The 27670-nt window shown below is 39.6% G+C and overlaps 1 protein-coding gene across 1 annotated transcript in view; it reads left to right on the top strand.

Annotated features, from left to right (window-relative positions):
- The window catches only part of cacul1 (CDK2 associated cullin domain 1), a 61474-nt gene that overhangs the window by 8642 nt on the left and 25162 nt on the right, over positions 1 to 27670 (top strand). The window contains exons 3-5 of the mRNA XM_048609209.1: positions 3832 to 3934; positions 22610 to 22705; positions 27156 to 27258. Of these exons, the coding sequence (XP_048465166.1) occupies positions 3832 to 3934; positions 22610 to 22705; positions 27156 to 27258 (302 nt within the window). The remainder of the gene's footprint in view (positions 1 to 3831; positions 3935 to 22609; positions 22706 to 27155; positions 27259 to 27670) is intronic.

The following is a 27670-nucleotide window of genomic DNA, read 5'->3' as shown; positions in this document are numbered from 1 at the left end:
GACCCTTCTTTTTCTGAAGAAGGGTCTAGGCCCGAAACGTCAACCTTCCTGCTCCTCTGATGCTGCTTGGCCTGCTGTGTTCATCCAGCTCTACACCTTGTTATCTCAGATTCTCCAGCATCTGCAGTTCCTACTATCTCAGTCTAGCAGTTATATCCTTTAGGAGCTGGCCAGCTTAAACCCCCACCCAGAATATCTTTGCCACCCTCAACATGGAGAAGTATTGATTCATCAGCTGAAGGAACACGGTACATGGTAATCAGCAGGATATTTCCTTGCCCATGGTTAACCTGAAGCCATGAGACCACCTTAGATAAGGTGTAGTCATATATGTTTACCTTGATCGCCCTACTTTTATATTCCATTTACTTTGAATTAAAGATCAGCATTCCATTTGCCTTCCCTATTACCTGTTGAAGTTAGATACTAGCTTTTGTGATTCATGATTGAGGACCCCCAGAATCCCACTGCAGTTTTCTGCAGTCTTTCCCCGTTTAAAGAATATTCAGCTTTTCTATTCTCCCTGACAAATGCATACACGTGCCTTTACATATGTTATATTCCATCTGCCCGCCCACTCACTTACCCTGTCTACATTCCTCTTTGGACTTTTTGTGCCTCCCTCACTATTTGCCTTCTCACCTATTTTTGTATCATGTGCAAACTTGGTGATTTCCCTCATCCAAATCATTAATATATATTGTAAATAATTGTGGCCCAGGATTGATCCATGTGACAATCCACCAGTTTCAAGTTGCCATCTTGAAAATTCCCCCTTTATAAGTGAATATAAATCCAATCGATTGTAAAGAGTTAAATGTCTGAACTCACTAAATAGATCATTCAGATTAGATTGATAATGAGCTGGAACGTGCATTCCTTTAGCTTCCTCCTGACCTCATAGCAAGTAATAAGTTCTGTTGAATGTGCAAGACTGTTGCTCCTTATAAGAATATTACTGCGGTGAGATCCTGAGACCACCTTTAGATGAGTTTCTTGCTGTTCCAGTTTTTCAGTTAGCCTTTTATAAAAAAAAAAAGGTAAATGTTATTTGGCAAGTAGTTGTGCTAATTGAGCTTAATAGACCCTTAAATGTTGCACCTTGGAATCATTTAAAAAGAATGGCGTAAAATGTATGCTGAATAGAATGAGTTATGTCTGTTTTGCAGAGTGGGATTTTTTTGGTACACCCATTGATACTATTCAGCAATCTCTCCTGCCAAGATGGGTGCAATCCAACAACACTCGAGATGCTCATTGGCATCCAAGACAGCAGCCCACTTGATCAGCTTCTCACTCATCACTTAAATCTTTCCTTGCCATATTTATCAGTGATTTAAATAATCAGATAGAAAGTAAAAGCAAGTTTTCTGATGACACTAATAATAGCATTGTAAACAGTAGGAGTATGAAATTGCAAAGAAAAATTAATACATTAATTGTACGGTTAAGACTGGGCAAATTGGTTTCATGATGGGTAAATATGATTGCTTAAACCTAAAAGAGTTGGACAAAGATGTTTTCTAAATGGCAAAAAGGTAGAAACAGTGGAGATCTAAATAATCTTGGAAGTTGATGGACAGGCACTGAAAATAATCAAAGACTATAGGAAAGTGAGACTTTTTAATTTGGACGCTTAGAATGCAAGAGGCTTGAAACTATGCTATAGGTATACATAGCTTTGATTAGAGCATATTTGGGAGTACTGTGAGCATTTCTGGTCACCATACCACAGGAAGGATATCCTTGAAAGGATGTGTAGCTTAGATTTACCAGAATGACACCTGGACTCCAAAGGTTAAATTTAAAGAGGGTACATGATGTAGGCCCTCATTTTTGCTAGGGTAGAGAGCATCTCCACTGTGACGAAAATAATGGAATCTCTGGAATTGCAAAGTGCAATTCAATTTGCAAGAAGGGCCATGTTGGATTTGACATTGATTTTTTATTTCTCTGTCCACAGATGCCGCCAGACCTACTGTGGTTCTCCAGCATTTTCTGTTTTTATTTCAGGTCTACAGCATCTGTAGTAGTTTGCTTTTATTTGGGATGGCTGCTTTGTGCTGGATAGTATTGAGATTCTTGAGTGTTGTTGGAGCTGCAAATCCTCAATTATCAATGAGTGGGCCTGAAATGTGAAGGGGAAAGTGTGGTAGGTGGAAGTGGGTGCTGTTGCCATAGGGGCATGAAGAGCCATGGGGTTTGGGTTGATAGACATGGGGTAGCATGGATGGGACACACATGAGGGGTTGAGAACAGGAGAATTGTTTTCTGTTGAAATCTTTATTTTTGTAGTTTGAGTGCAGTTCTAGAGCTTGTAGACAAGATTTTCACTAAGCCCATTTTGATGAGCAGGAACCCTTTTGGTCTCCTCCCTGGTCACATTGACCTGACTCCCAATCCAGGCCCTTCCCCCACCAGACCAGAAATCCAAAACTCGGGTGGCCCTTTTTAAATTTCAGATCATATAGCTGGGAGATTTTTGAAATTGCACTCCGGACCTGGGAACGAAAATTGGGACAGTGCCTGCATTTTGTTGAATTTTGAGGTTTAGGTGTGGTTTAATTTGAAATGGTCAAGAAGCTAAGTGGAACTGAGTTCCTCTTTATCTACCCTACCTCTGCTGATTTTTGGAATTTGGGTCCAGTCATTATTATTTGAAAATTAGAATTAGATCTTTTAGGGGTAACATTATGAAATTCTTCTACACAGAGTCAAAGGTTGGAAATCTCTTCTTCCATTGGCAATTCATGCTGAAATAATTGATCATTTTCAAACTAAGATTGATTAATAGATTTTAGTTAATGTAAAGTTATTAAGATATGTGGGGAGAAAGGCATGTTGATGGCACCAGGATGCAGATTGTGATCAGTGCTATGATCTCACGGAAAGGTGGAATGGGCTGAAGGAGATAAATGGCCTGCTATTCACATGGCTGCAATGTGTACCATCCACATGATGCACTGAAGCACCTCATGAAGTCCTTCAAATCTGCGATCTTTACCTCTAGAAGGACAAAAACAGCAGATGTATAGAAATACCACCATCAGCAAATACCCTTCCAAATCGTGCACATCCTGATTTGGAAATGTATGGCCATTCATTTATCATTGCTGGGTCAAAATCCTGTCACTCCCAACTAGTAGAACTGATGGACCGCAATGACACAAGAAAGTTCTTCATCACCACCTTCTCAAGGTCATTTAGAGATGTGCAATAAAAGATGCCCTTGCCTGTGACTCCCATAGTTCAAAGATGAACTAAAGCAAGGGAAAATGTAGCTCTGATAAATGTAGGATAAAACTTGCAACACTGCCTCAACAATTAACTTTAATCTCTCCTGGTAATGATTCTTACATTTATTACACTGTTGATTTTCTCAAGGTGAAATTGCTAAATTATTTTCAAATCGTTAATTTTGTGCATTGATAACGACTGATAACTACAACTGAAACTATCATTGTTTCCACTTCACATCTCTGTGGATGTACTTGCATGATGCGGACTGCAGTGATGTAGGTAACTCATTGCCATCTTCCTGAGGGCATTTCACAATGAGCAATAAATACTGATTTTTCCAGTAGAGCTCATAGTCTATGAATGTGGATAAAGATATGAGTTCACCCTGTTCTGGATTTAAGATGTGGTATCTGAAGATTGAAAAAAAACATTCTTGTAAGCGGTCAAATCCCTTAGTCAATTAGTTGCCCAGTTTTCAGAACTTTGTTTTCCGTCAACTCATCTGATTTGCATATAGAGGAATAGTACAGCATCTAATGAGCAATGCTAAGGCTAAAAGCTAGATTATGTTTCTTTTTCTTTTTTTTTTAGCTGTGTTTACAAGTGTGTGTGCCAGCAGCATTCAGAACAGATGTACTGTGACCTCATCACAAAGATAACCATTCACTTAAGACGAGTCTCAGAGGAGCTGCAGGTACTATTATACTGGATATCTGTTGTTTTCTTTGCGTACCTGCTATACATTTTCTTGGGCATTATTTTTATTATGATAGTGGTGGTTATGGTAATAAATCTATGCAGTTATTTCCCTGGTTAAAACCTGAGACTAAGGGCCTTTCACACGATGATGTTAATATTGAGCCTCTGTACCTGTACCCAATACGTTGAGAATTGTACCAACATAAGCTATTCTTATCTTGATATTGCCAGTTGGATATTGGACCGATCAGTTTTTATTAGTCAGTGTTCATTGTTGTAAATGCTTTGCTTTAATTAGTCCAAGCACCATCAGCTAGGAAACTTTTGAAGGGTAAATTTTGTTAATCCATAGCCTTTGCTTAACTTCACATTCTTGTGTGTGTGAGAAAAGAGAACCGATCGTAGAACCAATTGTAAGAACAATTTCCTTTCAAATAAAGTCTTTTGTTACCTCAGGATGGCTGAAAGTAATTTGCGAAGAGGGTGGTCACTGTTGTAGTCAGTGTGGCAGCTATTTTGTGTTTAACTAGTGTCCGCAAACTGCAGTGTGATAGTCACCAGGTAATTTGTTTTGTGATGCTTGTTTGAGGGGTGCCATTGGCTTGTGCATCGGGAATAACTTTCCTGCTCTTCTTTGAAACGGGCAGTGGTAGTTTTTTTTAACATCTGCTTGAAAGGCTAAGCAGGACTTCAGTCATTAAAATGATACTAAAAATGGCACCTCCAACAATGCTGTGGTAGAATGTCAGCCTTGATTTTCATGTTGAAGTTCTGGAATTGGTCTTCAACCAACTTGGAGCTGAGATTGCTACCAATTGAGCCGCTGCTGGCATCAATTTCTGTTATGTGGTTAGATTGGTGAAACTGGAAATGTAATCTTTAGAGAAGTGAATGTTGAGAGGAGATATGACAAGGGTGTTCAACATTATGAGAGCTCAGGACAGAGTGGATAGAAACTCTTCCCATTGGTGGAAGGGTTACAATTCTGAGGGCACAGATTTAAAGTGATTCATAAAAGAACCAGAGGTAACATGAGGAAAAGCGTTCTTGTATATTACTGTTCAGAATCTTGAATGCCCTTCTAGACAGTGTGATGGAGGATGATTCAATTATGGCTCACTAAAGAAAATTGGATAATTGTTGGAAGAAAAAATTTAAAGGGCAAAGTCAGGGATTGAGTCCCACTGAGTAACTCTTAAAGAAAACTGATATGGACATTAGCTGACTGGCTTCTTTCTGTGCTGTTACCATTCTGTGTTTCCTTTTTATCTATCTTTAGAGGCCTGGTTAAGCAACATCTTGCTTTTAAAATTCTCCATCTCGTTTTCAAACCCCTCATGGTTTACCCTTCTCTGTAATTTTGTAACTTCCTGCAGCCTACAATCTCTGATATGTTCACTTAATTCTGGCCTCTTGAGTCTGCTCACTTTTATTTGTTCCACATTGGTCGTCACAATTCAGTTGCCCAAGCCCTAAGCTCTGGAATGCCCTTTCTGTATCTTTCTACCTTTTGTATTTCACTTTTAAAACCTACCTTATTAACCAGATTTTGGTCAAATGTCTTAATTCTTCTCATGTGGCCTGGTGTTACTCCAGTTTCATGTTGCTCCTGTAAAGCACCTTGGCATATTTTATTGCTTTATGCAGGCTATGTACACCTAAGTTGTTCTATTTAAATAAATTACTTTGTGCAGTGTATTTGAATAATTTTGAAACTGTGAGATTGTTGTTATGTACCTGCGAATTGATGCTTGAGTGAAATTTTAAAATCTGATTGTTGTCTTCCTGAACAACAAATCATTGTTGATAATTGTGGACCCCATTGATAGGTTTCTGCGATAAAAGATATTTGTTTACTGTTCTTTTTGCCTCAAATCATTGGTTTGCCAGTACAGCTAGGATTCCAGAGAATGGGTCATTTTCATTTGTGGCGATGTCATCAACAGCATGAGCTTCCCATCAGTGCATAGCATTGACGTAAAATTAGGGTTTCATCCCATCAGCCAGTGCAGAGTTTCAAACTTCGCCATCCTCATGCTCCTTGTATGACTGAAACCTTTTGTGACTAAAGAAAGATATGAGAATGAAGTGTAGCGGTAGTGCAAAAATGCAGTCTGTTGTAGAGAGTGTTTAAACTTGATTACAAAGGATGCTTCTGAGGTAAGGACTTTTCTTTCCTCAATTATTTAATTAAACAAAATTCCTTTTTTTTTTCGGATAGTCATCTTGCAAAAAATCCAATCTAGGTAAATGAGTTATAGGTGAATTGGGAAGCCCAATGTCGCTCAAAGTAATTCTGAATCCCTGTTGTTATAGGCGGGGAGTTGCTGGTATCACTGGTACGTCCCAGATGCAGCTCATGCCTGTGGCACACAGTCCCACATAAGCAATTATTGAGGAAGATTAAAGCGAATGGGATTGGGAGAAATGTATTGAGATGGATAGAAAACTGGTTGGCAGAGAGAAGACAAAGAGTTGGAATTAATGGGTCGTTTTCAAATTAGCAGGCAGTATCTAATGGGATGCCACAGGGATCGGTGCTGGGACCCCACCTATTCATAATATATATTAATGATTTGGATGAGGGAACAAAATGTAACATCTCAAAGTTTGCAGATGATACCAAGTTGGGTGGGAAGGGTGAACTGTGACGAGGATGCAGAGATCCTTCAGCAAGAACTGGACAAGTTGGGTGAGTGAGCAAATCAATGGCAGATGCAGTATAATTTGGATAAATGTGAGGTTATTCACTTTGGTAACAAAAAACAAGAAGGCAGATTACTACCTGAAGGGCTGTAAATTGAGAGAGGAGAGTGTGCAGCGGGACTTGGGTGTCCCTGTGCACCAGTCACTGAAGGTAAGCATGCAGGTGCAGCAGGCGGTAAAGAAAGCAAATGGTTTGTTGGCCTTCATTGTGAGAGGTTTTGAGTACAGGGACAGGGATGTGTTGTTGCAGTTGTATAGGGCCTTGATGAGGCCACACATGATGATGTGCAGTTTTGGTCTCCCCTAGTGAGGAAGGATGCTCTTGCTGTCAAGAGTACAGCGAAGGTTTACCAGGCTAATTCTGGGAATGGTGGGACTGACGTATGAAGAGAAATTGACTAAGTTAGGATTGTTTTCTCTGTGGTTCAGATGAATGAGGGGGTTATAGAGACTCATAAAATTCAAACCGGACTAGACCGGGTAGATGCAGGGAGGATGTTCCTGATGGTGGGCATGTCCAGAACCAGGGGTCACAGTCTGAGGATTCGGGGTAGACCATTTAGGACAGAGGTGAGGAGACATTTCTTCATCTAAAGAGTGGTGAGCCTGTGGAATTCATTATCACCAGAAGTAGTTAATGTCAAAACATTGACTATATTCAAGAGGCAGCAAAAAAAGCACTTGGGGCGAATGGGACCAAAGGTTAATGGGAGAAAGCAGGAGTAGGCTATTGAGTTGGACAATCAGCCATGATCACGATGAATGGCCTCTTCCTGCTCCTATCTTCTGTGTTTCTGTGTTTCTCTGGGTGAGCTGGTACCAATTTTCAGTCGAGTCTGACGGGGAAAAGAAGAGAGAGTAACAGAGCATGTAATGGCCAGATTGAATTTAGACCCCAGATTCTGGTCTTATGAGTACTTTCTCTATATCTAATATTAACCTATAATTAAAGAGCTTAATTCATTTGATATTTGGATTTGGGGATGTCCCAGATCTTAACTCATGATTCATGTTTAAGGCATTGTTCTTAATTTGAACAGCAGTAAGAACACATATATTACAACAGTGAACCCTTCAATCACATATTATAGGCTGTAAAAAGTTTTAGAATGCCCTGGGGTTGAGGAAAATGCATATAAATGCTTTTTAATTGGCATCAGCATCTTGGATGAAGAAGAATATTGGCTAATATTTATGTTCCTGATTTGTGTCCAGTATCTCATACCCTTTTATAAGATCATGAACGAACTGTCACAGGCCTCAGCTCTTCAAACCCCTCAACTCTTCGACTATTTCAAAAATCTAACTACCTCCTCTAACTATTTTGTGATCCAGCCTCCACAGCTGTCTGGCATAGAGAATTTGATGCATTCATGACCCTCTGGGTCAACTTATCTGTATCCCCTTGCAGATTCCTTATATCCTCAACGACACATCCTCCCACCTAGTTTTATGTTTCATCAGTAAATTTCAATACATTATACTGTGGCCCCTCCTCTAAATCATTAACGTAGATGCTGAATAATTGAGGCCCAGGTTTTATCCTTGTGGCATTAAACATGTCTTTCCAACCTAAAAAAAAACCCATTAATCCCGACTCTGTCTTCTGTGTGTTCCAAATCCTTAATCTAGGCTAATAAATTACCTGTAATACTGTGAGCCGCCTTCTCCCAGTCTCTGAAGAAATCCATCCAGAAAGGCATCCATCCATCCACTGGGCCAGCCAAATGCTTAGGATGCCTGAGTTCTCACTGATAAAGCAAATCTTCTTTGCCTAGCTCAAGGGAATCGAACAAGATGAGGACAAAGGAGGTGCTTCAAAGACTCCCTGAAGGCATACCTCAAGAAATACAGGATAGAAATCAATGCTTGGGACACCCCAGCTCAGAAGAAACAAATGGAGGAACTTCCTGTCTGAAGGGAAATGTAACTTCTAACCAAACCGTAGAACAATGGAATGATGTTCACTGTTCGACAACTGGGAGAAATGTCTGGAACAACATCGACCACTCCATATGATCTTTGTTAATCTGACCAAACCTTTTGATTCAGCCAGTTAAAAAGTGCTATGGAAGACCCTGTGAAAGACCGGTTGTATTGAGAAATTTGTCAGCACCCTCCATCTCCTCCACGACAAGATGCTAACGATGATCCTCACTGATGGGAGTATAATAAAAACCTTTTGAGGTCATGACTGGAGTCAAGCAGGGATATATTATCAACCCCATCCTTTTCTCCACTTTCATTGCTACCATCCTTTGCCTTGTCAAGAACAAGTGGTAAGGACATTGTCTACGGGATGGATGAATAACTTTTCGACTTCAACCAGTTAAATCCAAGAAGAAAATGGCACTGACATAGCTTGTGGAACTTCAGTACTGTATGCAGATGATGACACCTACTCTGCTCTTTTGGAAGAGAATCTTGAACCTTGCTTAACGCTTTTGCAAAATGATACTGAAGAATTGGTTTTGGCCTCAACCTCAAGAAAACTTGAGTCATTTCCCAATCTGACCCAGGGCAAGTTCCAGTCTCCCCCTCCATTAAGATCAAAGGAGAAATCCTCCCAAATGAGGAATAATTCCACTATCTGGAGAGGCAACTGTCATTTAAGGCAGACATTGATGTGGAGATCCATCGTGAGTGCTGCCTACAGACACCTTAGGATGGGAGCCTTCAACAATCGCAATATCTGTGCTGATACAGCAAACTTATTATTAACCAACACCTATGGGAACAAGAGTGTGCTGGTTGATCAAATATTCTGATTATGTGGACCTCTTGATCAATGTAAAAACACACACTAAGTGATAGAAACATTATGCAGGAGGTATACACGCCATTGTTATACTTTATTCACAGCATAAATCACTTAAATAATGATGCAACTTTGCTTTAAATAAAACTTCTCACTTACAACCTGAACTGACTGACTTGGACATTGTGGAGATGGCGATAATGCAGTAAACTTCTGTATTTGAAGTATATAATTTTTGCTGGTTTATTGAGAGTGCAAGTTCGTAAGGTGCTGGTTAAAACAGTTTGCTGTGCTAAGGTTCTCGAGCATAAGACTGTCAGTGTTCAAACTCTTCTTTGTTGTTTAGAAACTTTGACTACATATATATGCCGCGTCAAGTGCTAAAGCACACTTTTTAACACTGTTCAACACTGTTTTGGCGCATTCTGTGCATCAGCTGGGAAGGCGGGTGTACAAATATCCTTTTTAGAAGCCAATAGGACCGGCATTGAGGTCATGATCATTCAAAACTAACTTCACCAGGCCAGCCACTTGCTTTAGGATGCCTGAGTTCTCACTACCAAAGGAAATAATCTTGCTGAGCTCAAAGGACTTGAATGAGAGGAAAACAAAGGAGGTGCTTCAAAGACTCCCTGAAGGCTTACCTCAAGAAATACAAGATAGAAATCAATGCTTGGGACACCCCAGCTCAGAAGAAAACAACTTGGAGGAGCCTCTCCTGTCTGAAGGGACACAATTCTTCACCAGCACCTCTTGGCAAGAGGAAATATGGAAAACAAGGCTGAGAAAGGAATGCCAGTGATCTTGAGTCGAAAGACCAATTTCACCTGGAAACACATGCCAAGTGTGTGGTTGGCAATGCAGCTCTAGGATCAAGCTCATCCGCCACGTAAGGACCCACAGCACCCATGATCAGTGGCATGGAATTTTCTAGGTGGACAGTTGAACTCATTACTGAGTGAATGGCAGTGAATGGCAGTGAATACTGTGAGCACTTATTTTATGTAGTAACCTTTTAAGTGACACCTTGTTAAATGCCTCTGGAAGTCCAAATACAATCCATCTCGCAGCCCTCCTTTAACAACTCTGCAGTATTCTCAAAGAACTCTTGCAACATTTTCAAACATGATTTTGCTTTCAGAAAGCCATGTTCACATTGTTTGATTGCATTAAGCTTTTCTAAGTGACCTGCTTTTTATTTCTCAATTATGGACTTTAGCATTTTCCCAATGACCCGCTAGGCCAACTGACTTGTTGTTTCCTGCTGTTTGCCTCCCTCCCTTCTTGAATAGGGGAGTGACATTAGCAGTTTTCCAATCCTCTGGAACCAACCCAGAATCCTGTGAGTTCAGGAATATTTCGACTAATTCCTCTACTATATATGCAGCCACTTAATTTAAAATCTTTTGATGCAGGCTGTCAGGTCCTGGCAACTGGTCTGCCTTCAGTCCCATTAGTTTGTCAAATACTTTACCCTTCATGGTAGAGAGTGTTAGAAGATCTTTTCTCCGTTTGCGCTTTACCTACTTGATATCTTTGGGATGTTTACAGCATCCTCCCCTGTGAAGATTGTTGCAAAATATTGGCTTTATTATCTGCCATTTTCCTATTCCCTATTATCAGTTCCCCAGCTGCATTCTCCAAAAGTCCTAACCACAGTTTAGCTATTTTCTTTCCATATACACAGCTAAGCTCTGCAGTTTTTTGTAAATATTTCTTGCCAATTTAATAATTAATTTGATCTTAATTAGTTATATAGTCATCCACAGCTGATTCCTAAGAAATTCCCAATTATCTGGCAAAGTGGCAGTTTTTGATGCTTTGTATACCTTAGTTTTTGATTAGATTCTCCCTTCAACTACCTTTTCAACCATGGGTGATTTATCCTTCTTATCGAGTACTTCTGTTTGACCAGAATAAGTTTAACTGAGTGGTATGAAATATTTACTTACTTGTCTGTTATTGCTTCATTAAAGACTTAGTTTGTTTTCTCAACCTGCTTTAAACAATCTTGCTGTATGTAATTGCTCTTATTTTAAGTTGAGGGTCGCTAGTTTAAGATCTGGATTGCAGTCTTTCAAAAAAACTTCAAATTCTACCACAACAAGGTGTAGAGCTGGATGAACACAGCAGGCCAAGCAGCATCAGAGGAGCAAGAAAGCTGACGTTTCGGGTCTAGACCCTTCTTCAGAAATGGGGGAGGGGAAGGGGATTCTGAAATAAATAGAGAGGGGAAGGCGGATGGAAGGTGGATAAAGGAGCAGATAGGTGGAGACGAGACAGACAGGTCAAGGAGGCGGGGATGGAGCCAGTAAAGGTGAGCGTAGGTGGGGAGTTAGGATGGGGGTTGGTCAGTCAGGGGAAGACGGACAGATCAAGGAGACGGGGATGAGGCTGGTAGGTAGGTGGTGGGGGTGGGGGTAGGGGTTGGTCAGTGAGGTGGGAGGAGCAGATAGGTGGGAGAAAAGACGGACAGGTCAAGGAGGCGGGGATGAGCTAGGCTGGTTTTGGGATGAGGTCGGGGGTGGGGAGATTTTGAAGCTTGTCAAGTCCACATTGAGACCATTGGGCTGCAGGGTTCCCAAGTGAAATATGAGTTGCTGTTCCTGCAACCTTCGGGTGGCATCATTGTGGCACTGCAGGAGGCCCAGCTTGGACATGTTGTCCAAGGAGTGGGAGGGGGAGTTGAAGTGGTCCGCGACTGGGAGGTGCAGTCGTTTGTCACGAACCGAGCATAGGTGCTCCACAAAGCGGTCTCCAAGCCTCCACTTGGTTTCCCCGATGTAGAGGAGGCCACATTGGGAACAGCGGATACAATATACCACGTCAGCAGATGTGCAGGTGAACATCTGTTTAATGTGGAAGGTTTCCTTGGGGCCTGGGATGGGGGTGAGGGGGGAGGTGTAGGGGCAGGTGTAGCACTTCCTGCAGTTGCAGGAAAAAGTGCTAGGGGTGGTGGGGCTAGTGGGGAGTGTGGAGCGGACAAGGGAGTCACGGAGAGAGCGGTCCCTCCGGAAGGCAGATAAGGGTGGGGAGGGAAAAATGTCCTTGGTAGTGGGGTCAGATTGCAGGTTGTGAAAGTGATGGAGGATGATATCCTTGCCCATCTGATTTGTCCAGTCAATACACAGATTAAAATCATCCATGACAATGTAGTGCCCGTAAGTTTCCACAATTTCCTAATTTATACTTTGTTTTATAGTGAGACAACTCTTTGAGGATCTATTGGTGACACCCACTTGTGGTTTCTTTCCCTTGCTATTCTTTACTTCCACTAAACTGATTGCACATCAAGGTCTATTGCAACAAAGTCACTACTCACCATCGCACTGATACCATCCTTTATTAGCGATGCTACCCCACCTCCTTTCCCTTTTTGCTTATTCTTCCATAATGTCAAATACCCATGAATATTGAGATCGCAGTCTTGAACAGCCTTAGCCACATCTCTGTAGCTATCAATGCTATTCATTCATTCCTTGGTAAAATGGTAAAAGCTGCATATTAAAATTCCTAGGCAGCAAAATTTAGAAAGATTGTAATGATGTTCTTGCAATACTGTTGTCAGATTCTTTGAACAATTCTTTGTTCCTTTAAAGTTGACTGGATTTATATTTACAATTGTCATTGTTTAGTATACATTTACTCTGTGCTGCACTAGTGATTTCCTTATAATTAAACAACATCGTGGTAACATATTGTTTAAGTATGTGTTGTGCGTTGGATAATAGCTTGTAATAACTAGCAGATAAATTCAACTTGAAGTTGGCTGACAAGTACTCTAGGTGGTGCTGAAAGTGCAACTTTGGGCACAGGCTTTGCTGCTCACTTAACAATAAATCATTTTAGCCAGTAGGTGTCATTATAGTCTAATGTAAAATCATATGACGTGATGCAAACAATTCCAGGGTGTTCTTACGTACTTTACCAGTTCTCTCTCTGATGTTTTCTTCATTGCCTGAAAGTGATCATTTCTGACGTCTGAGTACTAAAAGTGGTTCTTTATTCTGTCTCCAAGTGTTCATTACACACTTTCAGCTGTGATCAGTGTATAGTAATTGGTGGTGAATATTGTGTTTTAGCTTCACCTTACTGATATCAAAGCTGCTACCTACTTCTACCTTTATATATGTAGCTAAGTGCTGCAGCATGTGATGAATTTCACCTTCTCCATTTCTTGCATGGTTTACCTGCTGTAGTTCTTTAATAGCATCTCCATTGTATTAAGAACTTTATTTACTTGGGACTGGTGCAGTGGCAAATAGCAAACTTGTTAATGAGGACTACCCCTAAACTGAAAATTAATTTCATGCAGTTAATGAATTCTAATTCAATGGGTGTGAACCTCCATCAAAATATATTATGTTTGAACATTTTAATTTTTATATACAGATTTATAAAAGATTAGGAAACTAAGTAAGTTTGACAGAAAGCTAGTAACTAAGAATTAACACCGTTAACATTCAGTTGATCCTGAATTATGCTACACACACTTTATTTTTAGAAAGAATATATAGTAAAACATCTTCTGGTAAGTTGATTGTCAGTAGCCGAGTTCTTCAAATGTTGAGTCCTTTTCTAAAGTTAATGGAAAAACACTTTATATTTTAAAACACATTTTATTTAAAGAAAGCTGTTATTTCTCATAACTGAATCTCCATTTGAGTAGTATAGATTTGATGGAAGTAAAGGTAACATTTTTCCATATGACCAAATACTTTATCTTTCAGTGCGTCCTCCCTGACTCTCTTTTAGAATCAGATATACAGCATGGAAACAGGCCCTTTGGCTCAACTTGTCCATGCCGATCAGGTTTCCTAAACTGAACTAGTCCCATTTTCTTGCCTTTGGTCCATATCCCTCTAAACCTTTCCTATCCATGTGCCTGTCCAAATGTCTTTTAAATGTTGTACCTGCCTCTACCACTTCCTCTGGCAGCTCGTTCCATTTAGGCACCACCTTCCATGTTAAAAGGTTGCCCCTTAAATGCAGTAACTTATTCTAAATGAAGTCACACATATTTACATATGTATAGTGCCCAAGATGGTAAGTTCAGCTCAGTGTGTAAATATTTGGGTGAAATGATGATGTTAGTTAATATTAGATATGCAGAGTTTTTTTTTATTGCTTTGCCTATTATGTTTCCAGACAGTCCCTGAAAAGCCAAAGCTGCCACTCTGGATCGCAGTGTCATTGTCTGAAGGTTGTGTTCATGATGGTGTAGGACAGGAACAAAATTGCAAGGGTTTAGGGAAGTGGAACGAAATGACTTGTTAAGGCTTACAATCAAATCTTCATTTCAAAGCAAAAATGGCAACAAATGAAAATTATACCTGTTTTAGTATTTCCCTATTGAACTGCTGTTCTCAAATGGCTGCCCTAAATTTTTCTAATAGGCCAATGGATGGGAAAGTAGTGTGAGGCTACTAGTACTAGAGTTTGCCCCTGATACTCTGTGATTTCAGTTTTGCTAGGGCTCCTTGATGCCGCACTCGGTCGAATGCAGCTTTCACGTCAAAGGCTGTCACTCTCACCTCACCTCTGGAACTCAGGTTTGTGTCCATGTTTGAGGCTGTTATCAGGGCGGAAGCTGAATGGCCCTGGCAGAACCTAAACTGGGGGAGGCGGATGCTGAGCAAGTTAATGCTGAGCAGGTGCTGCTTGATAGCACTGTTAATGACATCTTCCATCACTTTACTGATGATCGAGAGTAGACTAGTGGAACAGTAATTGGCTGGGTTGCATTTGTCCAGCTTTTTGTGCACTGGATATACCTGGGCAATTTTCTACCTTGTCGTGGAGTTAGTAGTTTAACTACTGGAAAAGCTTGGTAAGAGGACTAGAAAAGTCAGGAGCACAGATCTTCAGAACTATTGATAGAATTTTGTCAAGGCCCATAGCTTTTGCACTAGCCAGTGCCTCCAATCATTTCTTGATGTCATGTGGAGCGAGTTGAATCAGCTGAAGACTGGTATCTGTGGTGCTTGGGACCACTGGAGGAGGCCGCAATGGATCATCTACTTGATACTTCTGGCTGAAGATTGCTGCAAATACTTCAGCATTTTTTATTATTTACTCGTGGGATATGGGCATTGCTGGCTGGCCAGCCTTTATCGCCAGTCCCTAGTTGCCCTTGAGAAGGTGGTGAGTTGCTTTCTTGAACAGCTTCAATCCATGTGCTGTAGGTTGACCCACAATGCCCTTGCGGGGGGAGGGGGCCTCCAGTTTTTGACCCAGAAATCAGACAGTGATGGAATGGTGATACATTTCCAAGTCAGAATGGTGAGTGGCTTGCAGGGGAATTTGCAGATAGTGGTGTTCCCATGTATCTGCTGCCCTGGTCTATCCAGGTGGAAGTGGTTGTGGGTTTGGAAGATGCTTCCTAAGGATCTTCTGGTGAATTTCTGCAGTATATATTGCGGATGGCACACACTGTTGCTACTGAGCGGTGGAGAGAGTGGATGCTTGTAGATGTGGTTCCAAACAAGCAGGATCCTTTGTCCTGGATGGTATCAAACTTCTTGTGTTGTTTGAACTGCCCTCATTTAGGCAAATGGTGAGTATTCTATCATACTCCTAACTTGTGCCTTGTAGGGGGACAGGCTTTGGGCAGTCAGGAGGTGAGTTATTATGCTGGTGTATTCCAAGCCTCTGACCTGCTGTTGTAGAAAATGTATTTATGTGGTGAATCCAGTTGAGGTTCTGGTCACGAGTAGCTCCCCGAGGATGTTGATAGTGGGGGATTCAGTGACAGTAACACCATTGAATGTCAAGGGGCGGTGATTAGATTGTCTGTTATTGGAGATGGTCATTGCTTGGCATTTGTGTAGCGCGAATGTTACTTGCCATTTGTCACCTCAAGCCTGTATATTGTCCAAACCTTGTTGCATTTGAATATGGACTGCTTCAGTATCTGAGGTGTTGCAAATTATGCTGAGCTTTGTGTAATCATTGAACAACAGCACTTCTGACCTTATGAAGGAGAGAACCACATTAATGGAGCAGCTGAAGATCATTGGGCCTAGGACACTGCCCTGAGGAACTCCTGCAGAGATGTCCTGGAGCTGAGATGTCTGTACTTGTAGGAAGTCAATCATCTTCCTATGTGCCAGGTATGAGTCCAACCGGTGCAGAGTTTACCCCCGATACCTATTGATTTCAGTTTAGCTATCTTTTGCACTGATGTGTTGGGTTCTTCCACCATTGATGGGGCTATCTGTTGAGCTGTCTCCTCCAATGAGTTGTTTAGTTGTCTACTACCATTCAAAGCTGGATGTGGCAGGACTGCAGAGCTTAGATTTAATCTGTTGGTCGTAGGATTGCTCAGCTCTGTCTATCATGAGCTGCTTATGCTGTTTGGCATGTAAGTAGCCCTGTTTGGTAGCTTCACTATGTTGCCATCTCATTTTTAGGTATGCCTGGTGCTGATCCTGGCATGCCTTCCTGCATTGTCCATTGATCCAGGCATGATTCCTTAGCTAGGTGGTTATGGTTGAGTGGTGGATATGCTGCACCATGAGGTTGTAAATTGTGTTGGAGTACAGTTCTGCTGCTATTGACAGCCCACAGTGCCTCGTGGATGCCCAGTTTTGAGGGCCTAAATCTTATTCAAAGGCACATTGCCACACAACACGATGGAGGGTATTCTCAATATGAAGGTGGGATTTTGCCTTCACAAGGACTATACAGTGGTCACTCTTACCCATACCGTCATGGATAGATACATCTGCAGCCAACAGACTAGTAAGAATGAGGCCAAATTGTCTGTCTGTGTTCCAGAATAAAAGAAAACTGATGATTCATACCATAGGACTCTGCTTTTGCTATCTCCTATTGATTGACCTGTTTTGGTACTTGTGGTACAAAGAGGAGTGATAGTTGGGGTGTACCACACCTGGCAGAAAAATTATTGGACAGGAAAAATGACACATGAACTTTCAGTACAGTACCGTTATATTCAAAAATAGTTGGGACTCCTATTATAATGATTGATTGATAAGATGATGTGATTCATTACTATGCTTTTGGTGCAAAATTCATAATTTTCACAATGTTTTTGTTTGAAATGAATTGAATGCCAGAGAAATATGTGGCTACCTGCCATCATGAGATGATCTCGCACTAGTTGCCTAAACACACACAGTTGTTACAAACTGTGTTACAAGTTGTTCAAAACTGCTTATAGTTGGCATTTGTGTGTTTAAGTGGTTTGGAAAAGATATCTAGCTGGGTGGGGAAGTGACTGTCTGTCTGCATGGTCATATAAAACAAAATAATAAAAACAAATGGATTGGGTCTGGACAGGAACAACACTTAAAAGTTTGCAATGATGAGAGTCTGGGCAAATTTCCTGCCTTTTGAGAATAAGTAACCCCATAAAGTCAGAAACCACCAATTTAGAAAGTGTCCAGTCACCTGGTCTCCAACAAAGCTCAGTTGTGCGTTACTTGGGGAAAAGATCAGAAATCATACAGCAACAGGTTTATTGGAAAACACAAGCTTTTGTAGCTTCACTCCTTCTGCAGGTATTAATCTAACGCCTGAAGAAGAAGTGAGGCTCCGAAAGCTTGAGTTTTCCAATAACCTGGTGTTGTGTGATTTCTAACCTTGTCCAGCCCAGTCCAACTCCAACACCAGCACCTCCATAACTTGGGCAAAAGCTTGACAGTATTCTGCCTCCACCTGATAATTGTCAAATAACATTTGTGCACAAGTGTTTGGCAATGACCATCTCCAACAAGAGAGAATCTAACCATCTGCCCTCGCTATTCAACAGCATTACCTTTGTTGAATTTCCCGCCATCATACCACACCCACAGTGATGGAACATGATGGTGAACTTTGTGATTGTATAATATGGACATCACTTGGGTTATTTGAAATGTGGCAGCAAGCTAATATCACTGTGGGGCTGTCAGAAGCTAAGTAGAATGCTGTTTGTTATTGAGTGACAAGAAAATTTATGTTGCTGTCATACTGACATTAAGTAGTGATGAATACGGAGAAAGAACTGAGGCATGATAGTTCTGACAGATGAATTATTAATTTGTATAGTAAGATGGTTTTCAACTTTTTTTGCTTCTGAGGACCACCACGCTGTGTTGTAAAAATTCTGTAGAACTCCTACAATGCCTGCATGTAGCAAAACCTGCACAACTTAAGTGGCAAATAACATTTACTCCACACAAATGCCAGCAATGACCATCTCCAATAAGAGACAATCTAATTACTATCCCTTGACATTCAAAGGTATTACCATCACTGAATCCCCCATTGTCTGCAGTGGTTCAAGAAGGTAGCTTACCATCACCTTCTCCAGGACAACTAGTGATGGGTAATAAACGCTGGCAAACTAGTGGCGCCCACGTCCCACAAATGAATATTGAAAAAAAAACAAAAATCTGTCCACCATCAACAAAGCCCAAGTCAGGAGTGTAATGGAGTATTTTCCAGTTAGCCGCATGAGTGCAGCTCCCTCAATATTTAAGAAACCTGACAGTATCATATCTGAACAGGTTGATTAAAAATATCTTCAAGATGAAGCAGACTGTTTGACATCCTATCCACTTAAAAATTAATTTAAACCTTAACCATTTAGTACTACCATCACCACCACTAGTGTACAATGGTAGCGGTGTGTTCCATTTAAAAGGTGCATTGCTTCCACTTGCCAAGGCTTCTTTGAGAATATCTTCCAAACCCCTTGAGTTCTACCACCAAAGAGCAAGGGCAACAAATGCATGAGAATATCACAGCCTCAAATCCTCCTCTAATTAATTTACACTCAATCCTGACTTTGGTAATATATGAAAAGCAATATAATTCAATGAGCTAAATCCCAGATTTCTTAACAGTATTGTGGATATAGCTACAATGAATGGACTGCAGCGGTTCTAGAAGGCAGTTTGCCATCATCTACCCAAGGGCAATTATGAATCAGTTATAAATGCTGGTCTTGCCAGAGGCAGTGAAATTCCAAAGAACAAATAATACAAACCTTTATACTGTCCATACAGAATACAAACATAATGGTTGTCTAGTTATGACTACTTAAAGGGTTTCTGTTTGAAAGTGGTGGTGGTGTAAAACTGAAGCAACTCCCAAGCCAGGTAAAGTTTACAAGTGCATCTGCTAATATCAGTGAATGCACAAAAAATGGAATAAAATGAGCCAGTATCCCACAATATTTTATTGTAGATTTATTCAGTTTGTTGAAGGGAAACTCTGAAAGAAATTCTCCAACTCCAAAAGATAATCAGAACAAAATCCCAAAATGTCTCTTTACACCTCACTTACAACCAACATGACTGAAATCTTCTGTTAATTAAACTAATGCTCTACATGCTCGCTCGCTTATAGTGCATAATGTAAAGGGAAGTCGTCCCTCCCAGACAGCAATTTCAACAGTATCTGTGGCTCTAAGATTAGGATCAACATTATAACAGCCCGTTGCTCCTTTCAGACAGGTTATCGGCTGCAGGTTTAAATTTCCTGTGTTGAGATGATTAGCCCAATCATGGCCATTGCTCCTCATAAAGTGTGAAATTTGATTTGAATATTTCTGGTGCTGTCAATGTCAGTGTAACAGATATGTTTGCGACTGGTGTATGGGGAGTCAAATGAGAGTCAAGCCAAGATGAACTTCCCACTGTGAACTCCAGACAAATTTATATAGGTATACTTATTGTCCCAACAATTTTAACTCCCAAATCCGTCTCCTTTCTAACACCCACCTGTGTACATTAATAAGTGAATGTACTCAATTAATTTGTTTTAATTTGGATATTTCAATGGTACCTTAGTTGATTCCAGCATGGCACCTTACAGGAGAAGTATGTTTTTACTTGACATGATTATAAATAACTGTCATTCTGAATTCTTTGATCACCTTTTTATTATTTTGTTACTTACGATCCTGTAACACTATTGCTGAAACCATTGACTGGTGAAGCCGTTTAAGATACCATCAACATGTTTAGTTTTGTGAAACAGTTGAAAGCTTGAAACAAGAAACAGGGTAGAATCTGATAGGGGTTTGAATGACATGGGCTTTGCTCAGATTCATGACTTGAGTTAGGCGAGAATTCCAGTGAGGCTCATCTTGACATTGGGAGCATTTACCTCCATCTTTTATCCTTTTTCTAAGTCACATGACAAGTTGTCAATTAAAGGGGGCTTATAGTTTGTTAAATGCCTTGTTGATAGCAACTTTCTATCTTAACAAACTCGACCAATGGTCTAGACCATGTAAGACAATGCAGCATACAAACCAGAGAGGACATCTGGCAGATACAGCTAGCTGCTTGCTCTGAGTGACCTCTGTATTGCCTACAACCAAACAATAGACAGGGCATAATCTAGGTTTTAATAGAGTGGATCCAGAGAGAATATTTCCTCTTGTGGGGAAGAGAATGACTAGATTCATCAATGTAAGATACCCATAGATTGATGAGAATATGGAACTTGCTACCACAGAGAGTGGTTGAAGTGAATTCTGTAGACACATTTAAGAAGAATTTAGTCAGTCGCGTATATTGTGTGCAATCCTGTGCAAGTTATTTCAAACAGATGAGAGAAAACACACAAAATTATCCTGTTGTACATCAGAGAGGATGTGAATGGGCCACTAGTATTTTGAGGGTGTCATAATCTCGGGGATATGAACCATCCATAATGGCTGCATTTAATTGATTGCACTAGATAGAATGGCAGCTTCAAAGTAGATTATTTTTTCCATTTTTTTGATTTTTCGTCTGGTTTATTGATTACACTGATTACATTGAGCAAGATACCACCGCAATTTCCTTTGCTCTGATCCTCCCCTCCCTGCTAAAACTAATCAGGGGGAGGTGATGAAATTACCCCTTAATGTAACAACATTAGAGCATGAAAAGAGGTCAAGGCCAGGATATTTGGGGTTACGCAGTTGCCATGAAATTGAGAAGCTGTTTTTCCTCCTTTTCCACTTTTCTTTATCTTTTCATTGTACTTTTCAATCTTTTGATTATCTCACTTTCTATACTATGGTTACATTTCTAGTAGTTTCAGCCCTGAGGGTGCTTTTGAGGTAGTCTCTCTGCATATGTGGAGTCCCCCAAAATATTTTGAATAATCCATGCTCAAAGCTTATTAAAATTCTACAGTAAATGCAGCAATTCTCTACTTCCTGTAGTGTGCAAAATGATGGAAAGATGAGTGAATCAGAGGTGGTGCTCAACACTTCCATTGAGTATGACTCGCCAATGGAGGTACATAATCATTGTTAGTAATGTATCTTGGAATCATCGTACATTTGGCAGTTCTCTTTATATAGAATATAGAATCCCTACAGTGTGGAAACAGCCTCTTTGGCCCAACAAGTCCACACCAACCCTTGGAGCAACCCACCCAGACCCATCCCCTTATAACCCACCTAAGCTACACATCCCTGAACACTACGTGCAATTGAGCATGGTCAATCCACCCAACCCGCACATCTTTGGACTGTGGGAGGAAACCGGAGTACCCGAAGTAAAAACACAAAATACTGGAAGTGAACAAATGCTTTGTTGGCACCTGAAAATAAAACAGTTTGTTTTGAGACCCCTTTTTACTTGAATTGCATTGTTTCATGCAAAGTCTTAGTTCTCTGTTTACAAGATGGGACATGAATTAGACCAACATTTTATAGATCATGGAATATTCATAGTGCTGCTAGCTGTGACTAAATTGGTAGTACTTTCATCTCTGAATCAGAAGGATTTGAACATGCAATCCAGGACTTGAACAATAATATGAAGGCAGGCACTTTAGTGCAGTAAGGAAGGAACAGCTGAACTTATAATGCTACTATCTTTTTGAATGAAATGTTAAATCAAACGTCGGTTAGTGCTAATATGTGGACATTAAAAAAATCCCTTGGCCTTGATTTGAAGAAGAGAAGGGAAGATATTCCCAATGTTCTGGCCAATATTTTGCCCTCAATCAATATCATAAAACAGTCTGGTCATCAGCTCATTAATGTTTGTAATTGACTGTATGTTTCCTACAATTGCTGTAAGTATACACTTCAAAAGTAATTTATCGAATGTAAAGCACTTTGGCGTGCCCTGTGCTTGTAAACAGTGCTGTATAAATGATAGTCTCTTTATATGCTGTGTTCATTGTAATATAATAATATATTCCTACTGTTTACTTGGTTATGCAGATTACCTATTCTCTCTGCAGGTCAGCTGTCCAGATACTTACATTGAGAGGTTTAATGCAGCACTCAGCCAGTACATGGGAGCTCTACAGAGCATTGTGCCTCTATTCATTTACATGGTGGGTAGCTGTTTCAACAGCAAGACTTTTGTCATTAACTGCTTTGATAATAGTTTGGTTTTCCTCTTCAAAATGAGCAGCATTATTGCAGTCCACTTTCCTTACCTCTATTCAAATACTGAATTTGATGGAAGGTTGTTTTTCTTCCAAATCAATCAATTGTAGACTCCAGAACTTTCAAGTACAAGCTCTGTTTCACGCTACACAGTTGTCTTTGAGTTTGCGTGTTTGTTTTGCATCTGTGAGAAATTATGTTGAAAGTGGGCTTCATTTGTAAAACTTTAATAAAGAATCATTAGTCTTTGTTTTATTTCTTAAGGCGTGCATTCAGATTATGTTTTTAAAGCCACTCACCATTTATCGAGTTGTACCGAATAACCTTAGCTACTCATATATTTTTTTCCTCTCTTTCTTGTGATAAATGTTTAAATGTTTAACCACATTCAATCTAGATCCACATCCTCAAATCCGAAATTCACTGTGTGAAAACCATTGTCAAGCCCAGTTCTCTCCCTCAGTGATGTTGCTTTGAAGTGTACACTTTGCTACAGGCTGCCTCGAATCATACTTTAGTTAGAGTAAGTTACATATATGTTGTAGGCTTAGATTCAACAACAATCTGTGGCAGTGAATTTGATGTGAAGTTGTCAGAGTATTTGTGGACTGGAAGGCAGGACGTTAGAATTTTGTGTTTGTAAAATATTGATGTTTATAAAATATTAGGAGGGAAAGCAGTATGTGGTCCCTTTAAAAGATGATGCGCTTTTTCTATGCTTAGAGATTCAAAAATAAGTCTGTGGGCAGCAGCTTGTGGGTTTGCAGGTGCACAGAGCATCTGAATTGAAACAGTTGTATCAAAAGGCTGCACAGTCAGCAGGCCAGGCAGCAATTTTGTTTTGATATCAAGGCAACAAATTTTGAATTTAGCCAATTAAATTTGAACCAGGCACCCAGATACCAAACACCAATTAAATTTAAACCTGATGGTTTTGACAATGTAAGACCAATTCTATTGTAAGGAATATTGATATATCATCAAGGTATACAAGAAGCTGCAATTGGGCGAAGATGTCAGTGTGAACTGCCATCTGCAAGAGTTAACAACTCTCAGCTCTCAAGAGAACCACTAGCTCTCAGTCTTCTGTAAGTTTTAGAGAAAGCACCATCTAAATCAAAGGTACCTACTGCACAATTAATTAATATTTCTGACAGAAGAATTTGATAGAGAATGCATTCCTGACACGACATTTAATGGAGAAGACGCAGAACATTCCGAAAGACATGTAACCTGGCTGTAATTTTGAGAGACTAAATTCTATTTTTGTTTTATATATGTGGGACTTGTTTTCATTGGAACAGCATACCATTAGAATCGTGTTTGTTCAGAAATAGTTAGTAGTTATAAGGGGTTTATTTGGTTTGTTAATAATGTAGTTAATTTGCTTACTGTTAGAGTTAGATAAATAAATTGTTACTTGTTGATTGTGAAGTCAGGGTTTATTTTACTTAGCCACCAGAAGTTGCTGAAAAAATGGATTACATCTCTTCTCGCACTCCTTTTAATAAATTATAGGGTGAGCGCTCCTCTGGGTGTTTTGGTTTTTCTTATCAGAAGTGGTGGGCGGGGGGGGTGGAGTTAACCTCTGCTTTATAACAAATTCAAACTTTGAACAACTCTCCATGTAAAGAGTTTGGCCACCCCTTGAGTATTTGTTTTTATCTAAAATATGCATTGCCGTAGGGTATCTGCCTGGCCTTTGGCGATTTTAATGAAACTGATTGAAGGTTTGCCGCTCAAAATATACATAATACATTTTCTAAGGCTGTGAAATTTGAATCTTAATTAAACTACATCAGATAATTTTAGTAAATGCCTTATTTTGACCGAAAGGTGGGTAGATATTCATGATGTCTGTTGAAACTTCTTATTATTTTACTTAAATAAGTAGTAAAACTGAGTCTCTGAGCCTCTAATCACATCTGTACTGAAACTATGCACTTCTTGCCTACTTCCAACACACATTGTTCTGGATGCTTATTTTGTTTGTAATGTTAGAGTTGGCATTCCTGAACAATTCCTGTTTAACAAAGTTATTTTTCATTTTAGTTCTAATTGGTTCTCAATTTTGATAAAATAGAGTGCAAAGGATCCCTACAGAAACATTTTAACCAGAGTAAATCTGATTCGCAAGTGAGAAAATTGTTTTGTTAATACAAAATGGCTGTCCAAATAAAATCTATCTTTTTCTCTCTTGCATCCAACAGTTATTTGCTAATTGTGGAAATTACTGACAATGTTGCTGGAGTGAAGGGAATTTGTCATTGATTTGGTTTATATAGCATAGGCTTTTCCAATGCATATCCGTACCTTTCTTAAATAGCATCAAGCAACTGACTTCCTGTTAATGATGGTCTCTGTCTCTTCTCCTAGCTTGTTTTAGAAATTCTCCAGTTCGCAACTGCTTGGTCCATTAAATCTTCACTTTAGGACTTTTTTTACTCTTTGCAGTGGCCCACAATTCCAGTCTACTACTTGGCCCGTGCTGCCCATCGTTTCTTTTCTTCAACCTGTGGTATTATCCCTTTCAATATAATTTGTTAACTTTGCTTTAAAAACAGTCAGAAGTTCAAATTTGATGCCACGAACTATCTTCCATGTAAGGAATTTTAATTCTAATCCCTCTTTGAGTCTTGAGGGTTATTGTAAGTTATACCCTATTACTACTGATTTTTAAGTTAGGCCAGTGTTAAAACCTGGTACCATAAATACAGTAGCTGTCACTTGTCACTAATTAACACTATGGCAGGTGGTGGTTCAATAACGTGGACACCCCTATAAAAGGCTGATTGCTTAGAACTAATGACCATCTGAAAGAGGGTCATTGTTGGCTGTCTTTTGATTCAAGGAAGATGTGTACACAAAGTCATAAGTTTTTTTTCCTATGGTTTTTCACCAAGAAAAGATTAATTCTATCCTTGATCAGAGAAATGACATAAAATGAACTAATCCTTCAATTAGCTGATGACATCAGGACTTGCAACTTTTAATGTTAGATTACAAAGCATGTTAATGAAGCATTAATAGTGAACTATCTGAAACAACACCAGGATTTAAAATCCTGCCTTGGTTTGAAGGGCAGTCGCAGGAATTGTAACAACACATGAAATAATGGTGATCATTATTGTTTCAACAACCAGTGAAAACAGTCTTAACAGTGTTTAATTATTTTAACCCTTCATCACCTTTTATATCCTTGGTCAAGTTGTTTATTAATTTTCTAATCCCCAGTGGATGAAGCCCATAACTCTAATTTTTCGTTCTTGGAAACATACTAGTGAATCTGCAATGCACCTTATGATTTTGTTTTGAGATTTAGAAGAGCAGAATGATTATAAGGTATATAAGAAGATGATGTGCTGTAGACTGGCAACTGCCTCATGTTGAACCAGACTGTTGATGTGATAGTTGACCTGAGATATTGGACAAACTTTTTATTTCACTTGAATGTCGGCAGTTGAGGGACGACCTGATAGAAGTTTGCAAAATTGAGAAAGGCATAGAAAGAATGTAAAATCAGGGTATTTTCCCCCAAGGTACAAATGTCAATTACTGGGGGACATAGATTGAAGGCAAAAGGGGGAAAGTTTAAAGGAGATGTGAGAGGCAAGGTTTTTACTCAGAGGGTGATGTGTCTGGAATGCGCTACCACAGGAGGTGATCAAAGCAGATACAATAACAACGACTGTCCTTTGTTGAAATGAGCTTATGTCTGCATATTTGTGACATTGTTAAGGTTGCCACATTAGTGACATTGCCTGGCTCCAAATTTCCCTTAGCTCCTCTCCTGTTGAAACTCCTATCCATACCTTTGTTACCTGCACACTTGATTATTCTTCTGCATTGCAAGCCAGACTTCCACATTCTACCTTGCCCAAACTGTAGTCATCTGCCCATATCCTTGCTCACACCAAATCTCATTTAGCAATCATCCATCTTCCTGCTGAGCAACGCTAGCACTTGGTCAAGTAATAGCTCACATTTTAAAAAAATTCTTGTTCTTAAGTTCCTACCTACTCGTACCTTCCCTATGTCTATCATTTCCTGCAGTTTCATAAACTTTCAAAATATCTGTTCTTTTCTCATTTCGGCTTTTTTTAGAAACCCCATATTTAATTGATCTACCATTAGTGGCTGTGTCTTTAAGACTCCTTCCTTTAGATTATTAACCAAGCTTTTGGCCGTCGGCCCTAAAAACCATGTTTAATTTTTTTTAAGAAAGTAAATTTATAATGATGGGATGTTTTTATTACATTGAAGGTGCTATATAAATACAAGTCATTATTGCAGGATCAAATCTGGTTCTATTGCTGATGTGAATTGAGTTTTTTTTTTAAATATTGTGTTACTGCATTGATTCCTGTTGATAACTTTCTCTTTTTTTTCTTACAGAACAAATTTTACATTGAAACCAAACTTAACAGAGATTTGAAAGATGACCTCATAAAGTTGTTTACAGAACAGGTTGCAGAAAAGCATGTTCCTACCTTAATGCGTGAGTGGTGTTAAATATGTTTGCGCTCTACTTTCTGTGCCAAACTTGGGTTAATTCTGAAGTGGTGATGAAAACCCTTAATCAAGAATGTGCTTTTGATATTAATAATTCAACTTTTAGTACTAATATTATCAAGTTTTCTTCCTTGGGTATTCTAAGTTATATCAATAATTTTGGAGTTGGCAGTCATAAGATTCTTGAAAAATTTGTCCTCTCCTGAATCCTGATCTTTGCTGTCAGCACGTTTATTCGGTATTTCTGGGATGTGTCTTGGGGATATGCAGTTTTATAGGGTAAATCTAAGATTTATTGAGCATCAATTGTACTGAATCTGAAGGTTAAACTTCCTTAACATTTGTGATTCTGACTCCTTCATTGTCTGATATATTTGTGTATTTCATTTTTTTTTCTA

The sequence above is a fragment of the Rhincodon typus genome, chromosome 20 (assembly GCF_021869965.1).
Source record: "Rhincodon typus isolate 14 chromosome 20, sRhiTyp1.1, whole genome shotgun sequence".
Taxonomy (NCBI): domain Eukaryota; kingdom Metazoa; phylum Chordata; class Chondrichthyes; order Orectolobiformes; family Rhincodontidae; genus Rhincodon; species Rhincodon typus.
Note: the sequence above shows the minus strand (reverse complement) of the source record. Positions and strands in the feature narration are given on the sequence as shown.